At 42.6% G+C, this 21404-nt stretch overlaps 2 protein-coding genes and 1 long non-coding RNA gene across 8 annotated transcripts in view; 2 read left to right on the top strand and 1 right to left on the bottom strand.

Annotated features, from left to right (window-relative positions):
• Positions 1-725: 725 nt before the first annotated feature.
• Positions 726-8166, top strand: LOC112576762. The gene is made up of 3 exons (XM_025259448.1): positions 726-3571; positions 4660-4898; positions 5724-8166. The coding sequence occupies exons 1-3, from the start codon at positions 3230-3232 to the stop codon at positions 6310-6312; spliced, it is 1170 nt and encodes a 389-aa protein (XP_025115233.1). The 5' UTR covers positions 726-3229; the 3' UTR covers positions 6313-8166.
• Positions 6461-17804, bottom strand: LOC112576763. 4 transcript variants are annotated; one of them, XR_003101905.1, is made up of 4 exons: positions 16693-17804; positions 10067-10216; positions 8484-8700; positions 6461-8233 (listed from the first exon to the last, which is right to left on the bottom strand). It is a non-coding gene; the product is annotated as an uncharacterized LOC112576763 (long non-coding RNA). The 4 variants fall into 4 exon arrangements; XR_003101906.1 differs by having other exon boundaries at positions 8504-8700; XR_003101904.1 differs by having other exon boundaries at positions 6461-8700; positions 10067-10763.
• Positions 14542-21404, top strand: part of LOC112576761 (1-phosphatidylinositol 4,5-bisphosphate phosphodiesterase gamma-1-like) — a 32125-nt gene continuing 25262 nt past the window's right edge. Inside the window, exons 1-2 of one of the 3 annotated variants that reach the window (XM_025259444.1) lie at positions 14542-15030; positions 18600-19059. In XM_025259444.1, coding sequence (XP_025115229.1) covers positions 18801-19059 — 259 coding nt within the window. In that variant the 5' untranslated portion in view covers positions 14542-15030; positions 18600-18800. Of the gene's footprint in view, positions 15031-15210; positions 15512-17951; positions 18074-18599; positions 19060-21404 lie in introns of those variants that run through there. The other 2 variants (XM_025259447.1, XM_025259445.1) reach the window with 2 other exon arrangements.

Here is a 21404-nt window from a genome sequence, read left to right as displayed (position 1 = left end):
CGGGATGGTACCCTGTAACTGTTCAAGCATCTAATTTCTATAGTATAATAATTCTCTACGAAGTCAACGGCAAGAACAACAAAATCTCATCGCGCTCTCATTCAAAATAAAAACTTCAGCAAGGAAGATATCACCTATTTACCTTCTTGCAATGGGCTACGCCAGCTTCTATGCAAGTCATCTTCTTAGAGCGAGCACACACACACACATGCACCAAAATAAATAAGCTGAAGTAGTAAATAGCAAAATTGGAGGCGAAAGATCCCGGGTGTCATGACTTATTTAACCCCGCTACAGTGGTGTGATCAGAATGGTCCTTCCACTGCTCTCCGCCCTTTTCTCCCCTCCACCCCACCCCACCCTTATATCCGATTTGACCCGTATTTTGTTCATATATTGTGAACAGAGTGCTTGGACTCTAATGTCTCTAGAATACAAAAACATCTGTTGGTGTGGTGTGCGTTAAACTATCATACTGCAGCAAGACATGTAGGTAGAAACCCAGGCTGTGATGAACTGACCGGAGTGTAGATGACAGCTGAGAAGATCCGTAGAGTAGGTAGAAGTGGTGCTCCAACACGTGTGGTGCACGCGACCCAGTATAATAATTATGTCTGGAGCTGTGGTCACTGTGACTGTGGCTGACATTCGTCGAATGGTTTAGCTCACAGCTGCACACTTCCCCTCATCACGACTCCCTTACTGTTATCCCTTAGAAGTTGTGTTCATGCTTGTGTGCAGCTTTTTCTTTTTCTACCTTGTATTTTTATTAGTTGCGATGTCTCTGTATAATTGTTTGTTAATAAGTTTTGTCTTTGAACATAGTTTGTCAATCTGTTTTGATGCATTTCGTTTTGTAAAGCGCATTGAGTCGACTCTGCAGTTGAAAATTGCGCCATGTAAATCTGCTTTAAGAATAATAATAACAAATAATAATATTCTTACAATTAGTTTGTCAGTTTCTACATTTCATTCAGTAGCATAATATAAACTGCAAACATCGTGACACGGGCACTAGGATGTACATCACTGCTTGAACATTAAGTTGTTTACATGTACGTGGTTAGTAGATGAGGAAAACAGACATTGAAGGATCAACGTTGTAATACCCTTCTCCATAGAAACGATCCACAGAGTAAGGAATGTTATGTCAACCTTTTTTTAAAAAACAAAAAAAAAATAAAAAAATAATAAAAAAAAAGAAGGAAAAAATCCACTGATCAAGGCCGGGCCCCCTTTACAGGTGAAGGCCAGGGTACCTCAGACCCACCCACCCTGTCTATCCCCACTTTCGTCAGGCCTGGTCTCCGGGTAGTACATGTTGTGTAGTGAGATCGTGTTAATCTTGTTTTGTGTTGTGTAGACAAAACAGTTGTCGCTTATTGGTGCTGTTGAATAGACAAAAACGATTGTATCTGGATGGAAATGCATTTTTTTTCTCTTTGTGATGTAGAGAGAGGCCGTTATATTTTTGTTGTTTTGACAAACGGTTGTATCTTACTCTGGGTTGTTTAGACGACAACAGTTGTATCTTGTGCTGTTATGAGATAGATAACATAAGACTTTATTTATCCCTGAGGCTTACATAGGAGCTGCACCCTCTACCCATTAACATTCGGAAGTCCCACAGCTCAGCATGATGCAGCAGCGCAGTTTCATCTGATAATATGAAAAGATATTGACCCTCGCGATACTGCGACAGCTGTTGATACATAAGATAAACAAAACTGGGAATAAAATACCGCCTTCAGGTGAGTCCGTGCTCGTTGTGAGAGAGTCAGAAAAAGTATCACTGACAAATTATTTGTTGCTGCCTGTCAACCAACAAGTGAATGACTAGCTGATGGTCAAGGGAAAACTAATCAAGTTGTCCAACTAGGAGATGTGGCTGGATGGTGTTGAAACCTATGAGAAATCAGCAAACAGTCGTGCGTGGGCATGTGGATTCTCCAGGTGTTTGAACAGAGCATGGAGGACAAACAGTTTGGCATCATCAACACTTCGTTTGGACTGGTATGAAAATTGCAGAAGATCAAGCAAGACATTTCTTAGTGGTATTTGCAATCAGTGGTTTGATTATTGTCTCCAATAATTTCATGACCAACGATGTAAATGAGATGCTGAGCGGTAGCTGTATTCAGCTATAGAGAATTTACAAGCAGCAGGAACTGAGAGTGAATCCAGAGAGCGCTGAAATAATTATTAGAAGGAAATAGTTGTATCTTGTGATGCTCGGAGTTGAGGAAAACACTATTATCTCTGTACTCGTACAGTTCGGTTTCACTGGAGTACTCGGGGTGACGAGTTTTTTTTTTTAAAAACCTGTGGACTGAATGGTGAATGTTCGAGTGGACCATTAGATCATGTACCTGCAAATCTTGCGAGGTTTGAGACACATTCATTAAAATTTCAAAGCAATCAATAATCAACATCACGTGATTTCAGTGGGGACATCAGAAATTGCTGTCTGGCTGTGTCTGATGTATTGTCTTTCAGGCCAAATCACAACATCTGACAAGCGCTAGGCATGGGACAGCCTTTTAGGGAACCGAGCCCATGGGAACGAAAAGGCAGGTGTCATGTCTGCTAGATAACACAACAGCAGCTTAGAGAAAGGTTTCACCTCACGGAGAGGGATATGGCTAACTGCGTGGCCATGATTTATGATGGCAATCTCGCCCCGTGAAGTGCGCCACAGCTTTGAGGAGGACGTGGCGCTGGTCACATGTGCAGACACAACAACAAACATCGTGATAACTGCGGGTATTCAGACTCAAACATTCATTGGCACCCATCCGGAGTAGACTGTGACACTCTTTTTGTAATTAATATTGTAGTATATTATTGACGATTGCTACGACACTGTGTCTGTGCAAACCCTCGGTCTTGGATGGTGGCAGTCGAGGGAACAAGCTGATTGACACGGCATTCACCCGTTATTTGGATAGACAAAGCTTTGTTTTCTTTTCTGTTTATTTACTGTAAAAATATTTCTTATCTCTTATTGCCTTGCGGAATGATAGTATGACAAAAAGAAGAAACGAAATCAAGAAGGAATAAAATGAAACGAAGTTAAAAAAAAAAGGAGAAAGGAAGAAAAAAAGACAGAAAAAAATATTTTCAAATACAAATTAGTCTCCGCGATAACAGGACATTTCTGTGAAGATAGGATATTTCTGATGACAAAAACTTCTAGCATCATCATCATCATTTTAGAAGTGTAAGAACCATGAAGCCGCTCACGTACCTCCAGCGTCGCTGCCTGGTGTTCAAGGTGTTAGCGGTGGTGTGCGGGGGCCTGATGCTGGTGCACGTGACGAGTTGGTTCCTTCCTTCCATCTCCCGAGTCTTCATACAGCAGGTCCCAGTCCCCGCCCTCTGCCGTCACCCCTCCAGGCTCGCAGTAGGCGCTGCCAACAGGGTTGTTAGGGGACAGTTCCGCCCTTTGAACTGTTCCGACTTTGATTTCCTCACAGGCCCCGATCCGTCGGCCGAGTTTTACAACAGGTCCTTGGTCTGTGGGCCCGGTGCACAAACCAAAGACATCTTCTGCAGGATATTCTTCCTTCAGGTGAGGATTTTAAAATTCATCCCAAAACACTGCTTGTTGCTTTTAGCTAAAAGTCAGTACAGAGCATGACTTGTCTGTAAAGTCTAGACAGAGCCCAGTACTACTTCCCCAACTGTATTACTACTCCCCTCCTACGGTCCTCGTTACACGCCTACAAACAGCACCATGCACAGAAAGTCTAGACATATTAGGATTATCTCTCTATATAATTATATATATAGGATTAGACAAGGATATTTTACGTTGTGAAGGCTACAACCATTACAGCCAAGAATAAACGTTAGTTATAGTATCCGTGGACAATCGTGACGTCACGAGTTTTTGTGCATAGTAATTTTCATTTGTAAGTGTATGTCGAGAACGGCGAGAAGTTATTCACCCGCATTTGGGGAAATGAGGGTATTTCGTCAATCCAGTCCAGCATCTGTCTTAAAGTTATTACTGCATCCAAATACAACAAGGCGTTCACTTAAAATCATCCTTGTCATAATCCCACAGTTGTTTGACACATAATTTTGAAAGTTTCCCAGAAATCTTGGACATATTTAAATTTCCTGCTACTTTACATCTAGAATTCACATAAATGAAAATGGCTTTATTCTCTCAAGCCTCTTTCTCGTTCTCTCCCACACACATCTGTCCTGTTCTCTCGGTCAAAAAAGTGTTTACTATGGTTGCGGTTGGCATATGTTCTCCCCGCCAGTACACAAAGATGAAAGAGCCAGACACAGGCAGGCCTCTCGTTGTACCTTGGGTTAAAAATTGTACAACTTACTGGACCTTGAAGAACGCAAATCGCCAGTGAGTAACTGTTGCAGTTTTAGCAAAGATTTAGCAAAGACAGATTAACACAGACTTCAAAACTGATTTCCGTTACATTTATATTTACACTCAGTTTTAATTTGGGAGAGGGGGGAGTATTACGCTGTCGGCAGTCTAAGAAATATCCTAGTATCGAGTTTAAACAGAGCTCAGGAGACCATTCTGCTTCCCTCTCTACTCGAGTCCAGTTTTACAGCCATCAGTTGACGAGGAGACATCTCATTATTGTGTTTGCTTCACTGTCAGCTCCGCCATGTTTGTCGCAGACCGGCCTGCAGGAAGGTGATGCGTGCGACAGACAGACCGACGACACAACCGTCCCTCTTTACGTCTATTACGTTATCTTCGGAAACTACGACTTCCACTTCTGGAACTACGTCAGCGTTGTTGCCGCCAAGCGCTTCGTGGCACCTACGGCACTCTACGTCATCGGCAACGCTCACCCTCGGGGTTACTGGTGGCAGCGCGTGCTGCAGGACGTGCGCGGACTCCGCTTCGTCTACCGGTGAGTTCCTTCTTCGATCTCACTCAGCTCCCGCTTTGATATCACTGAGCTTATCAGTCGTTAACTTATTTTTTATTTGATTTAGAGGATTACAGAGGCTCCGACAGCTGTTAGACCGCGTGAAATCTTTTAGATGTGAGTACAGACGTTTATCTCTGGATTGCTGGTTGTTTGCCGAGACCAACAGCCTCTCCAGAAAATGTAGGTTGTCAGCTCTCGGCAAACCCTTCAACGGTTTAATATCCGAAGCCGCCATAAAATTGTAAAAGTCAACAATGGGCATGCAATAACTTTGCTATATAGTTACTTTTTCTTTCTATTTTGAACGGGAAAGGGAGAGTTAAAGTCCTCGACCTCCCCTTTACATGACTTAGAGGCAATAAACAGAATATAGAGCTTCAGCTGCGGCAACATGAACTTTTTTATTGTCTGCTGTTCTTTTCGATGTTGACAGATCGGGAGTGATTTGCGCTTTGGCGTCGTTCTAGAAGTTAGCAGGGAAAATTCGTATGAAAGCAATCCAGATATATGTCTGTGATAATGCAATTGTTTTGTGTTAACTGCAGTATTATTTGCTGATTTCTAGCATTTTAGAGAACCAATCATCACTTCCTCCTTGTTTGTTATCTCATCTTCCATTCATCTTCCAGCTCGTTGTTCCTTCTGTCTTCTCCTTCAGTCATTTCTTGTAGACAGCCACCCACGCAATCTGTGCATTCTATACCCTCCTCCTCCCTAAGTCGTCCCACCTCACCCAGCCCCCTGACCTCTCACAGCTGACCTTTCAAAGGGGATAACACTCTTGTCTCTGTCTTGTGGCCACAGGCCTCAGCCCACGAGTATCGGCGGGGTGCAGAAGCCGCACGTGATGCATACGTCGGACGTAGTGCGTCTGCAGGCTTTGCTGTTGAACGGCGGCATCTACCTGGACGCCGACATGGTGGTGACGCGCCCCCTCACCCCCCTCCTGTCCTATGACGTCACGCTGGGGCTCATCGAGAACGGCACCGGCATGGGCAACGCCTTCGTGTCCACTGCGAGGAACTCCGCCTTCATCCGCGACTGGTACCAGCAGTACAACATGTACAACAAGTCCAACTTCTACTGGAACTCGCTGCAAGTGCCGCGGGACATGTGGCACCGTCAGCCGCATCGCGTGCACATGGAGAGCTCCCGCCTGTACCGTCCCAACTGGTTCGAATCCAAGCTGCTGTTCAAAGGGTGGGACTTCAACTGGACGGACAACTACGCTGTGCACGTGTGGACCAACAGCAACCCTGTTCCCCAAAGCGAGGAGGACATTCAGTCGGCAAACACCACCATCGCACAGATCTTCAGACACGTGTTGTATGGTGACCCTCGCCCCAGGGTGAGGCCCAAACTAGCTAACAACTCCAAAAATGCTAATTTATAATTCTAATTAGGACAAATTGTAGGTGACGAACATGAAGGAGTGGAGAAATTGTTCACAGGGGGACCTTCTCAGGCGGGCGGAAGGCCGGTCCCCCTCCATCAGATCTCCCTTACTACTGGTAGCCATAAATGCCTCGGGAAGCAATGACTGTATGTAAACAATAATGTATTACACAATAAAGAAATGTACAGAATATCTGTAGAACAATGCATCAAATACACAGAAAAGAAATACAGATAAGTAAATAAGTAATTAAATGTTTACTACGTAGATATGCTCTAAATTCTTACTAACCCTATTCGCTGCGAGGTGGACAATAATTATTAATCTATAAATTTAATTAAGTTGGTGAAAACATTTTAGTACTGCCAAAGAAACACTGAAATTTGTATTAATTTGGATTATTCCTTATAATTTGAAAACTAATTTGCATGTTTCTGTCTAAAAAAAATACTAAGATAAAAATATAGAACATTATCAGGGCTTCTGCTTACGCAAAAAATTGCGTACAGTACGCATTAAAAGTTCAGAGGACCCCTTCAATTTTCGTCAATGGGGTCCCCTTCAAATTTGGGCGAAAAACAGGGACCCCTTAAAAATCTGAAGAAGGGGTCCCTGGGACCCCAAAGAATTTAGCCTTAGCAGAAGCCCTGATTAATATTCTTCCTTAGTCATTTAGGATTGGAGTCTTACATAGTCATTCCCACCTTGACACATGATCGAACATTCCTTTTGCACATGTACGTTGTTATTCGTTGTTTTTAACTTAGTGAAAGATATTAATTAACTGTATGATTGTCACGCGCCCACTGTACAGTGGCTTGCGGGTGAGATAAAAACACTAACAAAGATACATGTAACATCAAGCAATTCTTCAAAATGACAAACAAAATGAAAACAACTCGTCGGCGGTCAAAGTGGAAGCTAGGGTCTTGGCTGTTAGTCACTGAGACTTTTACTGAGATGTAAGGATGCATAGAGATGGGTTGAAAACATCACTGCTGTCTTATCTATTATAGCAACGATAAGTAAAAGGGAGGTATGAGAAACTTTAGTTCTTGCATTATCTGCTTTTCCAGCGGGTAAACACAAACAAGCTCAAAATAAGAAAATTGTGCTTGAAAGCGATATGCAATATACTAGGTGTTTAGTCGACATTTTATGTCAGGGTTTCACACCATGACCGGCGTTCAGTCAGCCAGATCCCAACATGACACCATTCATACTATAGTCAGTGAAACCATTCAAGCATGAATGCCATTAGTAAACCTCTTACAGCATCAGCTTCCACATCACTACCACCCTCGGAGGAAAGTGAGAAAGGTGCAGCAGCAGACATTGATTTCAAAATAACACGTGTGACAGGTGGTGCAAGGTATACAGTCCACACAGTTAGTGCACAATGAACATTCTTTTTTATAGAAACAAATCCTTGATTGGGGGACATTGGGCACAGGTCTGATAGGGATGTTGTATCTACTGTTTTAAAATCTCACTACCATGTGCTGCCAAATCTCTCTGTCTCTGTCTCTGTCTCTGTCTCTCTCTCTCTCTCTCTCTCTCACACACACATAAAGAAAGGAAAGAGAGGAAACATAATTTTCCTAGCATATATCATCTACCTATATAAAATATATCATGCAGACACAAAGAAAGAAGTCACTATATCAATACTACAAACTTATTATGTGTTAAAAACCTTTACAATTATTAAGTGAAGCTCACGGTTGACATGAGTAGTAGTGTGTAGTTCATACGCAAACCGCTGTAATCTGAAGTTGAATGAAAACAATTTTACTCTCCCAAACCGTTCCACCCCTCCGTGCAACTCCCCAGCACACGGGAAGAAAATTTTAGACGACAGAAGCAAGTCTTGTCTTCAAGTCTCCACAATCACTGTATTATGTTGCTTTAGTACTTTCTGTGGAATGAAGGAAAACACGATTTAACGAGTTTTGTTAAAAGGTAAGACAAATACAGCACGTAGGTATTTTTAAGACAAATGTTTCATCTTTATCGGCTATTGAGCACTAGGTTTTTTTCATGAAAAGTTTTCTAGTGGAGTGGGAGACATATCTCGTAGCTCATTGCCCCAAAACTTGCATTTAAACAAGAGAACTGGGCTACTTCAGGCAGTGCATAGGTGGAGGATTATTTTATTTTTAACAAACCAACTCATGAAGTTTTTTACAAGGCGTTCAGAGCTGGATCGCCGCTGGATTGGGTGGCTCTCTCTCTCTCTCTCTCTCTCTTTTTTTAGGCGTTGCCATAATGGAAGTGAACTGAAGGACCTTCTCAGTCGGGTGGAAGACCGATCCAGCTGCTGTTCACCACGGCTGTTCTCCATCAGAGCTGTCCTACGACTGTTTTGGGATGAGCTGAACTTAGCTGATAATGGAAGAAGTATGATTGTCGGGTTAGAGGATCCTGTAAGCATCCTGTCTCTATTGTCATTGAATTTCACCGATGAAATTATATAATATGGATACACAAGGAGTATTTCAAAATAATATCTGCTCTTTCTCATTTAAAGAATTGTTGCTTCCCACTAAAAAGCGGTTGGTACGTTACAAATAACTGACTCTTCAGCGTCACTGTCGTATTTTCCAGATGTTAAGTTCTTGCCACAGATTTTTTTCAGGAGGTACATGAACATTCACAACAGTGTGAACAGTCAGCACTAGTATGAACAGTCAGGGCAATGTGTTGAAACAGTTTGTCGAGCACCTGTTCAGTGGTACCTTATACACCAATGATCTGTATATAGAAGTCCGAGATAATAAATAAACACTCTGCGATGCACGGTATATACATTGTATGCATAAATGTAATAATAATAATGATAGTAACTCTGTGTGTGTGTGTTTTCACAAATAGGGCGAGAAATGGGAAACTACCCCTCCCAGCTCAGAATCGTTTTGCTAAAGAGTTGTCTCTCTTAGTGTCAATGAATTCTTTATTTACGAGGGGTAAAATAAGCAAGAAAAGGCTTTTTTCCATTTAGCCCTCGCCCTTTACAGGGAAGAAAATTAACTACACAAATGAAGTAAATAAGAATTATAGAAAAATTATAGTAAACATAAAGGAAGGTGGATATGTACAAAAGTGATGGTTAAAAAAAATATGTATATACAGTGATACCTCGGTTCTCGAACGCCTTGACTTTCGACCAAATCGGTATTCGACCAGGAAATTCGAGAAAATGTTGTCTTGGAATTCGAACAAATATTTGGAACTGGAACATCCGAACGTCCGAGATGAGCCGAGTTGAGCCGAATGGCGTTCATTCTGCCCAGCGCGCCTTGCTTGCGTCATCAGTGACAATAACCATCCCCCTTCCCTCCTCCCTCCACATTCATTCCCTCCTGCCATAAAGTTTGGTACAGGTACAGTAAATGAAACACAATTTACTGTACTGTACAGTAGATTTTTGTTTTGTTTTTGTTTTTTTGTTTAATAAATACACTTTTATTTCTTATTTCTTGTTGAGACTCATGTTTTTCTACATATTATATACAAATTAGGCCAGTAAATAGGCATTTTCTGGGGCTTGGAACAAATTAATCCAGTTTCCATTATTTCCTTTGGGTTTCATTGCTTCGGTTCTCGAACAATTTGGTTCTCGACCGTCCTCCCGGAACGAATTATGTTCGAGAACCGAGGTATCACTGTATTTACAAGGTTTCCTGGAGTTGGGAGAAATCTCTAGAGTCCTCATGTTTACCTTTATGTTGTTCAGTGTCCCTATACTTACCGCACCTCCACTGTCTTATATCTTTCATTTATCATGACTGGTCAGCGCAGAGAGTGCGATCGTGATGCTGAGTGTTATCAGTACACATTTATTCATTTCTTATTATTCTTTCGTCGTCTTGAATGATGCATTCTGCAGTAGAACCTAGAGCTTGCAATAGAATAGGAAAGCAGATTTATAATTAAATACATGATTTAAATAATGAAACAGGTTGAATAGACAGCAATGAAATAATTCGGAACGGACTGTAATTCTCACACAAAACTTTTTGTGCTTCTAATTTCATGAACCCGAGGAGCTCAGTCTTAAAGGGACATAATTTTTAAAATGTTTCCTCAAGTAGCGAAGATCTTTTAAAGGGTTATTTCCCTTGGCTAGATAAAAAAGTGTTAGCCAAGATTTCTTCTAATAAGATCTACATACAAAACACTCCTTGTTAAAAGTGGACAGAATTAGAGAAAATTGTTCTTGCATTTAATAAGTGTTTTGGCGTATTAAAAGAAATAAATATCGTTTTAATACATGTTTGAATATCAGTCCTCTCATCTTTTAACTTTTCATCTATTGTACTGTGTACAATTGTACTATGGTTCCCCTGCAACTTATGTTGATGTGGGTAGCAAGACTTAACTGTCGCTCACGTGGCCAGTCCCATGGGGCAAGTATTCACGTTTCAGCTTATTAAGAACTAGGAATCCTGCAACAAATAGCTAGTATTATATATATAGTATTATATAGCTAGTATTGTCAGGCCCGGTTCTACCTATTAGGCGAACTAGGCAATCGCCTAGGGCGCAGCGACCGAGGGGGGCGGAAAAAATGGCCTGGTGTTTTTTTTTGTTTTTTTTTTAATGAATAATTTTAGGGAAAAATGTCATTTTCACAAAATGATATTAGCAGGACACTTTTCCTCTGCTTGTAGACTGACCACCACGCTAGTTTCTCAGTACATGTATGACAGGAAAACCCCATTATCGCATTATCCCAGGGCGCACCTGCAGTGACCAGCTAACCAGCAGGCAAGTAGAGGGCGGGAGAGGGGCGGGGAAGGGCGGCGTTGGTGGAAGGCACCTTTTCCTCTGCTTGTAGGTTGACTTCACCACCGAGTTTCTCAGTTCATGTAGTGATGTAGTACAGCAAAACCCATTATTACAGGGCGCACTTGAAGTGACCAGCTAACCAGCGGGGAAGAAGAGGGCGGAGAATAGACAGCGGAGGGGCGGGTTGGTGGATGGGGCCTGGTCAGTGCGGACCCCTACGGTGGAGTGGACCGCATTCCACTAATACCAAGCTCACCTTTCTTTCCTCTATCTTACTATTGAAGAGGTTCCACACTTATGCATTGAAAACACTGCAGCTGACATCAGGGACAACAACACAGACTTGAGTTTGCTACGCGAGTTTCTCTGTGGTTATGACAACTGTTTTATGCTCAGTATTGTTTACACTTACGAACTTTTAACCCGAAGGAACTTACCTAGTGTCACCAACGCGTTCTTAGTTAATAAGAGTATTAAAGTCTTTCGCAGACAAACATCAAGGTAGAGCCATTTGAAGTTTATAGCATATCTATTTACTGACACTGATGGCCTGTAGTCTTGTACTTACTGTTGTGACTCATGGTCGTGAATATTTAACTTTCTTATTAATTATTAAATTTCTGTTTGTTTGGTGTATTACGCTTAATTTAGTTGTCAAATTGTAATGTTTATTTTTATTATCTAAGAGTGCATCTGTTTGTCTACAGTTTGAATGGCTAGCTTGTTTTTATGCTCCATTGACAGAATATTTGAAATTGGTTATTAAGAGATAATGCGTACTAAGACCTACAGTCAATACACTGTATACTTCTCTTGTTTTCAACAAACCCTATGCTGGACACCACGCAGTGTTGATCACTGGACTGTGTTTGGGGAGCTGCCCTGACACCATGATTTACAACTTTGCATTGTTAGCGTCCAGAAGACTCTCTCTTGACAAACCTTGCTCCCCGCCCACCTGTGAGGTGTGACTGTGGTGTGACTTTGGATGGGAACAAAGTAGCTGCTATCAGGGTGGTCTAGAGGCTGGAAGCTGTGATAGCTTGAGTTTTAGACCACACACCAAACTAAGACCAGAGCAAGGTGCTACAGTTTTCTTGGCTCCATCAGTGTGCACTCCATAAAACCTTTTACACGAGTGTTTGAAATCCCCTACTCATAAGTGTAGGTCTGATTTGGGAGGCATGCAAGCATCCATGTGTGTTTGATGCACGCCTGCAATTGAAAAACATACGTGCCTTTTCTTGACAAAAAGTAGTTCTTACTTATAAGTTATTAATCAAATCTGACAGCAAATTCTCGAAAAAGATTTAATTTTAATAAGCCATTCTTTGACACTTCTGGGTTCTAATGCCTCTGGTCCTAATGAGTTCTTGTAGAAAACCACTTTTCTACTATTTTTAAGCAGCAAACATGTAGACAGTTCGCTTTTACTTGTTAGTTCATCTGTAAGATGAGAAAGAAGAGAACCATTGAAAGCACTTGCCGATGGAGGTGCTATAGGTGGACAGGCCCACAGGTAGCGATAAATCTGTCACAGTTAATGACCAGTCGGATCAGACTAGCAGACTGGACAAAGAAGGTGGTGCGATGTTACTTGATAGTTGTCCGTGAGAGAAGAAAGAGAGATGAGAGAAAGATTGAAAGGACCTCAGTGGGGTGGCTTAGTGGAGAAGGGTAGAGATAAATCTCTACCACTTTAAAGAAAGTCAGATCACATTACCAGGGCTGGACAGCCAGAGTGGGGAAGAGGTAGTTTGAACTTTTAACTTAAACCCCACAGGACGATGTCAAAACCTCACTTTTCTGAGCGGCTTCAGACATCACGTGCTGCTGTTTGAATTTACTTTGTAATCGTCTGTTTGGGTGCCTGGAGCGATTATCCTTCCACAGCTGAGTCAGTAAACTAAAGGTTGTGAACTGCATTGAGCCGTGCCAGACTGAACAGTGCTCCTGTCCTACAGCCACTTCATGAGTTTGTACAGATAAGTTTGCATGAATTTTATACACTGTGACATAGCTGTATATATTTTATTAACACGATTTATGTCTTTCTTTACATTAATTTCATCTCCTTATTTCTTCTAGTGCTTATTTTGATTGTGTGAATGCAACGGGTTGCGATAGCGGTGGTGTAACTGTTTGCAAAACTGTTCATTGCACAAACGGGTCCGTGACAGTCTGGTGGTCTTTATCACATTACAGTCGTGTTTAGTTCTGAGACAGACCGCCGCGATCATTACTGGTGATATTTAAGCCTAGCTTTCAATTGTTTGAACTGCGTCCATTGAAGACAGATTTAAACAGATTCAGGAGCACAGTGCATTATTTGGATTTCTTTATGATATCCAAAGCATTTATGAAAAACCAAGGAAGGACATTCTACTATCTTGCGAGGTCTTGGAAAAGGCACTAATGCACAGAGACAGCAAAGACATTGAAGCGGAGGAACTCTGTTCTGAATATTTCAGGTTGTGACTAGAAGACTTCCCAAACCTAAAATGAACCCCAAAGAAGTCTTAACATTCATAATCCAAGATAAGCTATTTGATATTGTGCCGAATGTTGTAGTGTCTCTCAGAATTTTATTGACCCTTCCAATTTCTGTTGCCAGTGCAGAACGAAGTTTCTCAAAATTAAAATTAATTAAAAACTATATGAGATCAACAATGTTGCAAGAGAGACTGACTGGGCTGGCCACCATATCTATTGAGCATGACCTGGCAAATGCACTCAATCTGAAGGAACTGATAACTCGTTTTGCACAGCAAAAAGCAAGAAAAGTGAGGTTTTAAGCATCAATTTCAGGACCAGGACAACATAAATTGCAAAATAAATGATATCACATGGTTCACTTTTTGTGAGGGGTGTGCGTGTGTGTGTGGGGGGGAGGGGGCGCAGAATTTTTTTTCGCCTAGGGCGCAACACAGCCTAGCGCCGGCCCTGAGTATTGTATATTATAGATTTTGTCCCAACTGGAAAGGGACGCCCAGAACTGGGTCCGATGGCGGGATGTGGTTGCGGCATATGAAAAATTAATTCTAAACTGCTTATATTGAAGAAAGACACAAAAGTTTAACAAACTTGGGAACTAAACACTGACACACGAACACATCGTGTTTGTCGCCGCATCAAGCAGGTGAGTCGGTGGCAAACGAGTGTCTGATGAAACGACAGCGGAACTACAGCCTGTGTAATCACAGGATTTAATAATTTCCTATTCCTCTGTGTACAGGCCACAGTCTGAAGGGGCAGTACAATGTTTCCGTATTTGTTCACCTGACCTGACCTGGCGTATCAGCGGCTGAACGTGCAAACAGACGATTTACTCGGAACCCAGGTGAGCCCCAGCCAGGTGTAAGCGTCTCGTCGCACCTGACAACGCAGGGCACAACACCACACCTGGTCGCGCGGTTGGTGGGGTGAGAAAAGTGGGGGAAATAATGAGAAACTGGTTTACGTGTCTTATCTGTGTATATAGTTTATACAAAAACCCAAACAAACAGCCACGGATCGCTGCACAAAAGGTGTGACGGCCGACCACGCAACGCATAATACGAGTCAAGGAAATTCCGGGATTTGCACACAACTCCCGGGGTCAAATGAATGACCTCGCCAACGACATCGCACGCCGGGGGCCTTGACCTTCTTATCACAGTCGCGCGCAGTCGAGGTCCCGCCATCCGGAACGTGCGCGTCGTCGTGCTCGTCTGCGGCTCATGCGCTTGCACGTGCGGAAGTGACACGACGACGGACGACGACAGTTCCACCACAAGCAGCAGATCAACTCATTGTCGTGCTGCACGCTGCTGGTGTTTGGCTGCACGACGTTCGCTGGGTGTGTGGGTGGTCGTCACGTGGTGCTGGTCCTCCCCACCCTGACCCCTTCACGTCGCTGACCCCTTGTTGAGGATGTGACTGTGCGTAAGTACAATGTTTATTTGTTTTCGTTTTGTTGTGATCGCCTTGCTACTATGTGTACAGATGTCTTGTGTGACAGCTAGCGGTGTGTATGTGACACTGTGTAGTGACAGGCCGAGCGAATAAACTTCCTCCTTGAGTCGCTCGCGTCCACAGACTTGCCGCTGGTTTGCGAAACTCAACAAAAGCCAGCCGGGTATCAGCTTTACTTGCCTGTCCTCTCCCATTCCACCCGCTCATCATTCGACACCAAAGTTTGTTTCAATCTCTAACTGAACGAACGGTAGATGACAGGCTCAACACCGATGTCCGTGTTCATAGTACGAGATATAAACACTCGCTTCTTCTCGGCCTCTTGTGAACACAAACAGTTTGTGGAAAATACGGGGAAGGTCCACTTGGAGACCAACTTGATGTTTGTGACGATGGACGATAACGCGCTGAGGTCGGCCACTTGTTGGATGATTCTGGTCACTGACTGAAGGTAACTCCTCCCAGAAAAAAAAGGTGGCTGTAAGGCTTCTCTCCCTTTTGAATTATGTGCGGGTGCATTGAGACTATTTGAACGTCTTTTTCTGGAGAATTCTTTACTACCCAGACAGACTAGACAAGTTCTGGGTAGTTTTCACGTTTGTTCTGAACAAGAAGCAAAACTCACACAATAACATTTCAATCTTCAAAACAATCAGAAACTCATTTGTAGCTTTGTATTTCTCCCCATGACTTCTTGATGGTTGTACGTGCTTTGCATGTGCATTGCACGTTACAATGACCGTCTTCTTCAGTTCCTTTGCCGGATTTCGTCTTCTCATCTAAATTCTATCCTCACACCTTCAGTCACTTCTCCACCCCTTCCTGAGGTAACATGTCAAATCTCTAACATGTGGATATCCGGTGTCACAGTGTGACATAGCAATTAAACACGTGATGCATGCAGTCTGATGGTGGCTCTTGTAAAGGACAGAAAGATTTTATAACTACGTCTAAAACTTTTCTCCTTTATATACACGATATTACGAAGAACAATAACCTGATATCTTTGCAACAAATTGCAAGAAACTGATACTTGCGAGTTAAGCGTTGTGACCTTTGACCATCGACAGTCACCTATCAAAGCCCTCGTACCTTGGAGCAGCCTACCGCATTGTATGCAACGCTTAAAGACCAACCCGAGCCCAACATTATTTTCCAATGCCCAGGCTTAGAAGATTAATTAGAAGATATCAAATCAGTCCCATTCGCGAGAAAAGTCTTTTAACATACAGTGTCTAATACGCGTTTTGAAGAAAGGTCAAGATGTCAGTTCCCGTGATGTCAGGAAGTAGGTTTGCTTTTGTGACATGTGCTTGAAGCTCTCGCTTTATTACAACACTCAGTAAAATTAGAAACTAGAGTTGGACAATCCAAGCGTGCTTTTGCCCAAAGGTTTGATAGAAATAAACCCTCAAAGTACTTGTGACCAACTGAAAAGAGGTCAAAGGATGTAATCTGATTTTTGTCTCGGGCTGGTCTTTAAGGCAGCTTAAGACATCCGCTTGTCTTTCTCGTTAAGATCGACAATAAATCTGCGTCGTTAGTGAGAGAGAGAGAAGGAAAGAGAAGGAGAGAGAGAGAGGGAGAATCCGTGCTTTCCTGTGTGTGAAGCTCATCGGTTTTCATACTCACTGTCTTGTCTGTGTTGTCCCTGTGTTGTTTTCACAGTTTGATGTCCTTGCTCCTATCATCTGTTAGCTCTGATTGTTCTTCATTCATACTTGTGTATTCCCGGATGTACGTCGGCACTTCACACTTCACATCCATAATAGTCATCGACGAGCCGTAGTTGTGAAGTGGTGGGCCTGCAGCCAGTCGCTGGTAAAGACCGAGGGCAGATGGCGATGTAGCTGTCTAGTAGAGTGTTGATGGAGAGAAAACTTATTTTTATTTTATTTTATTTTATTTAAAATTTGATCTCCTGCCATAACACGCAAACAGACGACTAGCAGCATTTAAGGAAACAGGCAAGAAAACTTTTGTGAGGCTAAAGGGAGATTTTTAGTTTGAAACTGCGAGCGAGAAAAATGTATTGCCGAGGAAATTATGGAACAACATAAACAATCAAGGATGCTTTGTGGATAGAATCCAAGACAAGGACAATGTCCGCTGCGATGACATGCCAGAAGAATAGTACATCGCTATCAACATTTATCATGATTTGTTTGATATGATTGTAAGAAATGTTTTGTGCGTTCTGATTGAGTCCGTTTTTGAATTAGTACAAAGCAACCTCTGTTGGTCAGTGCGTTTTAATTGGTTTATTTATGTTAGCTGTTTATTATCGAAACAATTTATATTGTGTACCTAGTATTTGATCTTTTAATTTATTTGTCAAGCGTCCCATAGGCATTGTTCTTCCTCGTACAAGGGAACAGTTGAACTGCTTTATTTTTATCTTATCTCTTATCCACGAGCATGCATTTTCAAGTTTTATCTGAGAGTTCGAGTACCATCGTGTGGCGTTTGCTTCAGTTTCGTTTCAGTCCGGATGTGAGACAAAAGCTGTGCACACGCGAGCACGACTGATGTGAGTGCATGTGAACTGTGAGTGAGTGCCTCCTTGAGCTCCACAGTGAGGATAGTCACACACACACACACAATCATTAAAACACACACACACACATTTAAAAAACACACACATACACACATCACACAATCACTATATCACACACACAATCATTGAAAACACACACACTGTGGCTGTCGTTGAAATCCTTTCCTCACTAAACAAGTCTCTTGCTCTCAACTTACATCTCATATCGGAGTTCATCCCTCCTAAGTGTCCTGCCTGCATCCTTCACAACTAACACCGAGTAGGGCTTAGCCACATGATGACACGATCACGTGACCACGGGACCAACCGCTCTGCCTGACTGGCTGGTCAGCAGGAAGGAACAGCGCGACATCCACACGCGACATCCACAATGTGTCTGTACAAACAGGAAACACATGCTTCGCTCTCTCTAGTCATCACTTTCATCTACTCGGGAGGGACTGTTTCCCTGGGCAGGTCAGTGGTAGCCATGTTAGTCTCAGGGTTTATATTACTTCTCTGTTATTAAAATATTTGTAAGTTTAGCTGTGTTGCCTTTACCTGACTGCGGGACCGCTGTCTTCATTCTTCTGCCTTCCATCCCTTTCTTCTCTTCTTATTCTTTCTATCCATCCTCTCGTGATCACGGTGTAACCCCGAGCAGGGCGGACCAGTTACACTGTCACCTGAAGATTTATTTTGTTTATGATGGAGTATTTCTCGGTGCTGCTGCGCACACTAATTTCAGTCTGGGAGAAATAAATAAGTGTACAGCAAATAATAAATACAACGAGGCAACGACTCTTCTCACCCTGTGTGATATTTTGTGCAGAATAGTGCATTGTGAAGTAGAAACCAAGTACAATGGCTACAAACGCTGACTTGTACACCTCAGACACACCTGTAGATGCACTTTGATGCTTTTGTTAAGTTAACGGGAACATTTTGGATGTTGTATATATTTGAGTGTTTATATGCTTGTTGTATATTTCGGTTGTTGCAGATAAAATTTCCTTTGGTTATCTGACTTGTTAAAGCTGCTCGTAACCAACAACAGCATTAAAGAAGTGCAAACCACATCGAAAAAAAAAACAACAACAACCATCGAGGAGACAATAATATGAGCAACTGCTTGTGTTCATTTGGAAACGGGAAAGTGTGAACGGAGTCTAGTCCTAGCATCGTGTCGACCGGAGGTACAACAATGGAAGACATCTATGAAAACATTCACACACCTGCACAGCAGGCGACCAACACCTTGGCCCAGAGCCCTCCCACCTCCAGCGAGAACCTGTACCACTACATGGTGGGCGCCCAGGCCGCCATCAAGCAGCTGAAGGAGGGAGTGGTGGTCACCGTCTACTCACTCAAGCGCAAACCAGAGAGACTGCATCTGATGGCACTTCCGGATCTCTGTCTCCTGCAGTGTGTCCGTGCACTTGGGGCACGCCCAGAAATCACAGGTAAGATGGAAAGAAAGATGGAAAAGGGTGATCTAGGGAGGAGAAAGACATTGTGTGTATGTATATATATTTTTCTCTCTGTGTGGTTGCTGAGTACCTCACACATCCGCATTCAAACCTTATCAGCATGCTTTCAAATTTCGGTGAAGCCAGTTTGTTCATTTTCCTTTGTGACTAACTACACGAGTTAATTTTTCAGTCTTTATGTTGGCCAGGCTGTTGAAGTGTTTGTCGAGGTTTAAATAAACATCGGTTTCACTTTCCTCATCACGCGCCATCTGACACATGCTGTTGACAACTTCATTACTCGCCGTGTGTCACATCCCCTTCCACAGACCTTCCACAGGTGTCAGTCCATGGGCTTGTGTGCTGTTGTCCCTTCTGTGTCCCTTCTCTTTGTAGAACCAACATTGTCCTTTGTATCGCCATGAGCAAAGATGCTGCTCTCTTGCATCTGTTGTGAAGCAAGTTCAACAATCCAAGGGAATACGTACATGTAGTCTCCCTTTTCTTCTTCTTCCTTTTGATTGTGTGCATTAAATTTTACATATCATGTGAAGAGAATTGATTTCTTTGATGGAGAGTTCATAAAGATGGCGTCAGCGGCAGGCCAACGAGATGCCACGAGTGTCATCGACTGGTGGGCATCGAGATGCAGAGGCTGCAATGATCTCTGTGGTTGTTGTCGTTGTAATTGGATGAAAGTACCGCTTCTCGGTTGAGAATATTGGCTGTTGTGGGGAAGGGGGACCGATTGAAACAGGACATGATGGTTTAGCACCAGGAAGAGATCGGTTTTAATGTCACATGTCAAGTCTTTAATGAACGCTCGTGGCGAGCTGGGAATTAGCTCTTGTCACTAATCGACTCTGGTCAAAAATGAACTATTTAGTTATACCAGTATCTTTTTTCCTTTCTTTCTCTCTCACACACACAGAGTGAGGGATGGGAGAATGCGAGTCCTCATTTACATGATTTGGATCGCACTAATGGAAGCCGGAAGTGCTTTGTCATTGCTGAATAGCTCTTAAATGGCTCGATGGCGGATACTCAATACGTTGCAGTGAAAATATTTATCTGGTATGTGTAAGAGTATAATTGAAAACAATATTTGTCTGGTCTGCTGCGGACTATAGACTATACAGCAGCCCGTTTGACCAATCGTATAAAAACACTTGGTGTAAATTGCAATTTAAAACTTTCTCAAAATCTTAATAAACCTCTGTGATCGGTGAGATATAATCTTAAATCACGTGTACAGAAGGTTTAAAAAAAACCTGATTCTTCAAATGCTCTTGAGTAGATATTCAGCAGTTAGTCTCTCCCTCTACTACCAGCTACTCCTCGGATTCTTTATGTTCCAGAGATTCTTCTCGATCGCACAGCCTTCAGAAAAAGGTGACACCAGCGACCTCATCTGTATTCAACGCTTTCATAACCTTCACTCTATCCTGATTTCCGCTCCATTTTCATAGATGGCTCTAAAATTCCAAACGGTGGACCTGTAGCTGCAGCAGCCTGCTCTATCTTGTCTGTGGAACTTCCCGCCATCTTGTTCCCCTCTCTTCGAAGCACAACTTTTTAATTATTTTAGATTCCCTTTCTGTTCTCCCAAGCTCTTCTCTGCAATGATTGTGACCATCCTCTCGTGGTCCAACCACAGAATTCACGCGGCTCTCATTCATCTCAACAAGGACATTGTTTTCATCTGGGCTCCTGGCCATGCTGGTATCCCAGGCAATGTTCGAGCAGACCAGGCTGTCAGGGCTGCATGTCAGTCCCTCAGCAAATTACACTCACTGGTATCATCAGACTGTAAACATATCTTCTCGGCCTACGTTGAGTCCCTATAGCAATGCCACTGGGACACTTTGGGCCAAAATAAGTTACATGAAATCTTTTTCTGTCTTTCCAACCTGTGCTGCGGGAGGAGGTGGTTCTTACCAGACTAAGGATAGGACAGACCTTTGCCACGCAATCCCACCTCGTACGAGATGAACCATCACCAGTTTGTCCTTGGTGTCACGGAATTTTTAGTGTGGTGCATGTTTTAATTACTTGTCCTGAACTACAGAGTATCCGCCAGCAGACTGTTTGTTTTCCTTGTTTAAATCCATCCCGTCGGCAGTTATTTTTACATTTTTAAGGATAGGGCTGTATCATAAGATTTAAGTTTTTATGTCTTTTGGTTTTGTTTGTGATTAGTTGATGGTCATTTGGAGCACAACACTCTTTTTTTACACGTTATCCACTCTTTTACATTATTCTTGCCTCTTGTGTTGGCTTTTTTTTATGAAGTTTTTATGGTTATATCAGTTGGGGGATTTGCCCCTAAACATTTTAAG

Source organism: Pomacea canaliculata, linkage group LG12 (genome assembly GCF_003073045.1).
Source record: "Pomacea canaliculata isolate SZHN2017 linkage group LG12, ASM307304v1, whole genome shotgun sequence".
NCBI lineage: Eukaryota > Metazoa > Mollusca > Gastropoda > Architaenioglossa > Ampullariidae > Pomacea > Pomacea canaliculata.
This window is presented reverse-complemented; position numbering and strand designations above follow the sequence as displayed.